This window comes from Nycticebus coucang, chromosome 14 (genome assembly GCF_027406575.1).
Source record: "Nycticebus coucang isolate mNycCou1 chromosome 14, mNycCou1.pri, whole genome shotgun sequence".
In the NCBI taxonomy this organism is placed as follows: Eukaryota; Metazoa; Chordata; class Mammalia; order Primates; family Lorisidae; genus Nycticebus; species Nycticebus coucang.
Window position 1 is genome coordinate 63,917,912 of NC_069793.1, and position 6,951 is coordinate 63,924,862.

Genomic DNA, 6,951 nt, shown 5'->3' on the forward strand with positions numbered 1-6,951 from the left:
CTGTTTTCCTTCTCATACTGGAGAATTTGTGAACAAAGACATTCTGCAATCTTCCTCTTAACTTTTTCCTCTCCACTCCAATTCAGCCTTCATCAGTACTGAGCAAGTGGGGGGAAAAAAAGAACTATACATCTACACAACCTTTCTCTGGAATAGACTGAGCACATGATTACGAATCTGCTTTGTCTTGACACCATAGATAATGGGATTTATCATGGGTGGAAAAAGAAGATAGAATATAGCAAGGAGTATGTGAACATGAGGGGCAGCACGGCGGGCTACACGGTGCATGACTGAAGAGATGACAACAGGCGTGTAGGTGGACAGGATGGCACCTATGTGAGACACACATGTTCCAAATGCCTTGTAGCGGGCTTCATGAGAAGCAAGCTGTAGAACTGCCCGAAGGATAAAGATATAGGACAGGATAACAAAGAGCAGATCCAACACCACAATAAACATGGCCACAGCAATGCCATAGATATTGTTGAAGCGCGTGTCCCCACACACCAGTCTCACCACCGCCATGTGTTCACAGTAGCAGTGGGCTATCACTGGGCCTCGGCAGTAGTGGAAGCGTCTCAGCAGAAAGGGGAGTGGAATCATCAGTGTCACAGCCCTGGCCGCAGCAGCCACGCCAATCTTGGTGATAAGGGCCCCAGTCAGGATTGTGGTATAGTACAGTGGCTTACAGATGGCCACATAGCGGTCAAAGGCCATGGCCAGCAGCACTGCTGACTCCATGATGGAGAAGGAGTGAAGAAAGAACATCTGGACCAGACAAGCATAGAAGTTGATTTCGTGATCTCTGAACCAAAAAATAGCAAGCATTTTGGGCAGTGTTGTAGAAGAGAGGACTAGGTCAATGGCTGCCAACATGGCCAAAAATAGGTACATGGGCTCATGAAGAGCTACATCAGCCTGGATGATGTAGAGAAGGGTGCAGTTTCCCAGCAGAGCCAGAGCATAGGCCGAGCAGAAGGGGATAGAGATCCAGATGTGCAAGTGCTCCAAACCTGGAATTCCTGCCAACAAGAAGGCAGCTGGGTGGGTTGAGGTAGTATTGGAGGTTGACATGGATCCTCGAAATTCTCTAGTCAATTTTTTCAGAGCCTCTTAACCTTCTATATGTTTTCTACAGTGTACTACATATGATTAGAGTTTACCCTCTGATATCCCCCTGCAAGGATTAGCTCTTGTTCACATTTCAGGATCTTAAATAAGCTGGTAACCTTCATAGACATAGAGAAGCATAATCCGTGTTTCCTATCCTTAAGGAACTTTAGATTTTCATTGTTGACAATATTAAATATCCATTGAATTGATATCACATGACAACTTTCACAAAGGAATAGAGAATAGGTAGTAGTTTCTGTGTTCTTGATAATGTCAGGAATACCTTGAAAAAAAAATATGTTTAAATCAACTCATTTTTTATCACATACTTTGGTACAATTTCTGCCTTCTAGGTAAGCTAAACTCTTAAACACAAAAGCCAATTTTCGTCCTGAAATCTCAGACTAGAATTAATACATAAGTTAAATCTTGTAATTTCTAGTGCCCTATTAACCACATAGTCTGTATATGTGTATTTCTCTAGAACTATTCTATATGATATGGTTGCCACTAGCCACATATCACTATGTAAATTTAAATTTATATTTAATAAAATTAAATTAAAAACTCATAATTAATGAACACTTGAAAATATCTTATATGTGACTAGTTGCTACCAAGAATATTTCATCATTGTAAAAAGTTTTTTTAGAGAGCATTTTTACAATATAGCTTTCAAAGCCTTTCAATACCCACAAATCTCTATAAATACAGCATTGCCTCCAGTTTATTGATAAAACAAAGAGCCTTTTTTGTTCTTGGTTGAAAGTGATGTTAAGTTCCCTATTCATGTGGCTCTCTCTCTACCGGTCTATCAGCTCCTTCATTTTTGTCCCAGAAGAACTCCCTCTAATCTTTAGCCAAACTGACTTCTGATTCCCATTATAGTGACATTTCATTGTTAACAATGTTTCACCTCTTCATCTTCTCCACCATTTTTTCCTTTTTTCTCAGACCCTTAAACACTGGAATTCCCAATTTTTACAGAGACCCTCTTCTATTCTTAAGAACCTCATTAAGTGGACTTTATAAAGATTAAATGAGATTAGGCATTTACAATATTTACCACAATCACCAAACAGAGCACTTAAGAAAAACTACCTTTTTTTAAAAGTAAGAAAATTTTTTTGGAAATATAACATCTTTAAGATATTGTAGTTAAAGTAGTTAAAGGTATCAGACAGCTGTGTTTTTTACTTGTCCCCATTTCCAATCCCTAAATAACTAGGCTTTTGCTTTAGCCTAGATAACCAATAGACAGCACACATTTAGCATAACCAAATTGAAAATAAACTGACTTTGTGTGGCACCTATGGCTCAAAGGAGTAGGGCACTGGCCCCATATGCCGGAGGTGGCAGGTTCAGACCCAGCCCCAGCCAAAAACTGCAAAAATAAAAAATAAAAATAAAAAAAAGAAAAGAAACTGACTTCATTGCTTAAGATATGAGCAAATTCTAGAAGCTGAAGGTCTTAGGTAATCTAGTACAGACCTGGAACAAATCGATTATCTCCTAGCTCCTGTTACTTTCTGTATAAATGGGGACTAGCACTGCCCTATTTCTACCTGAGGGCTATAGGGGAAGGTTAAGTGAGATAATGCACAAATCCTTTTACATAATTCTTTAGTGTTTAGCTTCTCATTTCATGTTCCTGCTCCTGCCCTAAGTCTAAGTATTGAATTTCTTCAGTCCTTAAGCTTGATCTCTTCTCAAATTTTGTATTCATATGACATTCTAAAATATAAATGAGGCTGGGCATGGTGGCTAACACCTATAATCCAGGCACACTGGGAGGCTGAGGCAAGGATTGCTTGAGCTCACGAGTTCAAGACTATCCTGAGCAAAAGCAAGACCCCCATCTCTACTAAAAATAGAAAAACTGAGGCAAGAGGATCACTTAAGCCCTAAGAGTTGGAGGTTGCTGTGAGCTATGATGCCGCAGCATTCTACCCAGGGTGACAGCTTGAGACTCTGTCTCAAAATATATATATATAAACTAAATTTAATGAGAAATATTTGAAATTTTTTACTGAATAGGTTAAAGAAATGTCCATGAACAAAACACACTGAGTCCTCAGTAGAACAAGTTTGCTAAAGGTTGTAGATGGATAATAAAATGGCATCATGAATAAGATAAAGTGTTATACCATACATTCACTGTCAGGATTTTAAAACATATGAAGAATAGGGTAGTGAGTAGGGAAAGCAGGATAAGTTAAATTTTTAAATAGATCACTCTAGGGCTCATTGGAAAGGGAATTTGAGCAAAAATTGGATAAAGTGAGGAAATACCTACCTTGGTTCTTTGAAAAGCAGAACTGAGGATTCCATGCAAGTAGTGTATAGAAATTATACCAGTGAACAAGAACAAGCTGAAAGAGTAAAATAAGAAAGCAGAAAAATGGGTATACAGCTGCATTACTGATCTGGATAATGCAATCACTGTGTCCAATTCCATATGATGACTCATGTAGAAGGAACCTCAGAATTGTCCACTCTAGGCAAAGAAAAGGAGAATTTTTATACACTGGCTTCCATGCTCCCAAGGTTATGAGTTGATCCAAAGAGTGTTAATTTTCTCATTGCTTTGTTCACATATGCACCATAATAGCTGAATAAGATCTTTGAAGTGCTGAAGCAACATAGCAGGAAAATCCTGGGGGAGGATGCAGGTGAGTAAGGCACTATCAACCCGTACCTGTACTCAATGGTACCCACAACAGAGCTACACCAAAAATGGGAGCTGAGACCATGTCAGAAAAAACTTTCTAATGAAACAGCTGTAGAAAAGGCTTGAAGACATAAAAAGGTATAGTATTCAAAGATCAGCGAGGCAGCCAATAAAGCTAGATGAACTGAATAGGAGAGTTACAGAGGTCAGAACAGTAGGGCCCACTTACACAAGGTTTTGCCAGCCTTTGTAGAATTTTACAAAGTTTCCTCATTTAACCCAGGATCAAAACTTATTTTCTTCAGAGAAGGGACATATTTGATTTTTTAAAGTTTTCTATGGCATCTATGATGAGAATAGTACGAAGAAGTAAGCATAGAAAAAGGAACAAGTGTCTGGAGTTTTTTTTAGTAATCCAGGAAAGGAAAATGTTGGCTCAAAAATCAAGCTGCCAGTATAAATGGTAAGAAGTAAAAATCTCTGTAAATACTAGGCATTAGTGGCTCATGCCTGTGATCCTAGCACTCTGGGAGGCCAAAAGCAGGAGGATCGCTTGAGTTCAGGAGTTCCAGACCAGACTGAGGAAGAGTAAGATCCCCATCTCTGCTAAAAATAAGAAAACTAGCCACATGTGGTAGTGCATTCCTGTACTCCCAGCTACTTGGAAGGCTGAGGCAAGAAGGTCTCTTGATCCCAAGAGTTTAAGGTTGCTATGATCTATGATGTGCCATGACACTCTACCCAGGCCAACAAAGTGAGACTGTCTCAAAAAAAAAAAGTTCTTTAAAATCACTCAGGAATAGGGGAGAGACAAGATGGCGAACTGAAGCCAGCTTTCCACAGAGGCTCCCGTCCAGAAGGAGAGTTAAGGGACAAAAATTTAGTAAGTATCCAGGTGGATTTGAGCTGCACCAAGAGAGTAAGTTGAAGAACGCACACCAACACCGCTGAGGCAAGCTGTGATCACAAGGACGCAAACAAAAGCAAAACGGCTCACTTCTGGATATTATGAAGCCACACCCCCTGTCTCCCTGGGCAACCAGAGGAGGCCGCCAGTGAGCAAAGGATTTGCCTGACACTGCTCACAAACTCGGGAAGCTTCCAGGGCAGGGCCAACTCAGAGAGGTAATCGGACACAAACCTCCAGCAGCAAAGTCGTTTGAACTCAGAACAGCCCGTCTTCTGCAGGCAATTTTAGCAGAAACAGAGAAAGAATCCCGCAAAGTTGTCTGTTCTGTTCTGTTCTGTTCTGTTCTGTTAGCAACATCAATCAGGGACGGGGCTAAGCCTGAGTGAACACCTCCCCCCACCACCACCTGCATCAAGCACTCAAAGATGTCAGGCCCCACCTCCTCCTGCTAGATAGCAGCAGACTGCAGGGGCCTGGCAGATTTCCTTGCAATTCAGGCAGGTGCAAACCCCTGGGGCATCTGTTCACTACAGGCAACTGGGTTAGCCATCTGCAGAGATACCAGTGACTGGGTCCGATGGAGGGGCAAAGTGGGGAAGGAGACATCAACTTTCCCAGATTGATCTATTTGCTAGGTGGCTCCTCCTGACTCCACACAGCACTGGAGTAAGCCATATCAGAGTAGTCACCAGACCTCTGTGATCCAGTTCCCAGAGACCTCTTGAACTCTCCCACCTGAGACAGGTGCCGATTGAGACAATCGATTTGGACCTTTTGAACTGAACTAATGGACTGAGGACTTTTCAGGTGGTGCCCTGGATATGCAGTTGTAGGAAGGCTTGATTTTCCTTTCCCAATTGGTGCCAGAGGTGGGCGGGCGGGGTGACTTAATTACTGGTTTTTCCACACAGCTGAGACTTCAAGCCAGAGTAAATGTTATAATAGGATCGAACAGAAACCAGCTGAAAACAAGACAGAACCACTTCATCCCACCACACAGACAGGCCCCAGTTTCTCAGGACACAACACTGTACTACGGGACCTTGATAAAGCCCCAGGGGAAAAATCAAAGGGAGTAAAATAACCATGGGGCGGAATCAGTGGAAAAACTCTGGTAACATGAATAACCAGAATAGATCAACCCCCCCAAGAAAAGATACGGCAGATGTAATTGAAGATCCCATTCATAAACAACTGGCTGAGATGTCAGAAATCGAATTAAGGATTTGGATTGCAGACAAGATTAATAAAATGGAATTAGGAATTCGAGGAGAAATTCACAAGTTGTCTCAAGAATTTAACGAATTTAAAAACAAAACAACCAAAGACTTAGACACACTGAAGCAAGAATTTACAGCCCTCAAAGATATGAAAAATACAGTAGAATCCCTCAGCAACAGAATGGAGCAAGCAGAAGAGAGGATTTCTGACATTGAAGATACAGTCTTCGAACGCTCCCAATCTCTGAAAGAGGAAGAGAAATGGAGAACAAAAACGGATCATTCACTCAGAGAACTCTGGGATAATTCAAAGAAAAGCAATATATAAATAATTTAGATTTCTGAGAATGATGAAGTGGCCTCGATGGGCACAGAGGCCCTTCTGCATGAAATTATGAAAGAAAATTTTCCAGATATGCCTAGAAAATCTGAAATTCAGATAGCAGACAGCTTCAGAACACCAGAATGATTCAACCCCAATAAATCATCCTGCAGGCATATCATAATTGGCTTCACTAAAGTTAATATGAAGGAGAAAATCCTCAAAGCAGCCCGGCAAAAGAAAACCATTACGTACAAAGGAAAGAATATTAGAATAACTGCAGATCTCTCTGCTGAAATTTTTCAAGCCAGAAGAGGGTGGTCATCGACTTTTAACCTCCTAAAGCAAAATAACTTTCAACCCAGGATATTGTATCCAGCTAAACTGAGTTTCATTTATGATGGAGAAATTAAATACTTCAATGACATTCATATGTTGAAAAAATTTGCCATAAGTAAACCAGCTCTTCAGGATATTCTCAGACCTATCCTCCACAAGGACCAACCCAATCCTATACCACAAAAGTAAACTCACTCAGAAACTTCAGATCAAACTCCAACTTCCACACTGGCAAAAGGATTAAAAATGTCCACTGGACCTTTGAAAAACACGATACCCAAAATTCCACCAGACTTATCAATACTCCCCATTAATGTGAATGGCTTAAACTGCCTTCTAAAGAGGCATAGGTTAGCTGATTGGATACAAAAAC

General features: G+C 40.8%; 1 protein-coding gene across 1 annotated transcript; it reads right to left on the reverse strand.

Moving 5' to 3' along the window:
* Window positions 1–76: 76 nt before the first annotated feature.
* On the reverse strand, window positions 77–1,093 carry LOC128565372 (olfactory receptor 52K1). The gene has a single exon (XM_053561776.1). The coding sequence runs from the start codon at window positions 1,075–1,077 to the stop codon at window positions 133–135; it is 945 nt and encodes a 314-aa protein (XP_053417751.1). The 5' UTR covers window positions 1,078–1,093; the 3' UTR covers window positions 77–132.
* Between the last annotated feature and the right edge of the window lie 5,858 nt (window positions 1,094–6,951).

Excerpts from the sequence above, each read along its gene's own strand:
- LOC128565372 (XM_053561776.1), bottom strand. The coding sequence starts at position 1,077 with ATGTCAACCTCCAATACTACCTCAACCCACCCAGCTGCCTTCTTGTTG.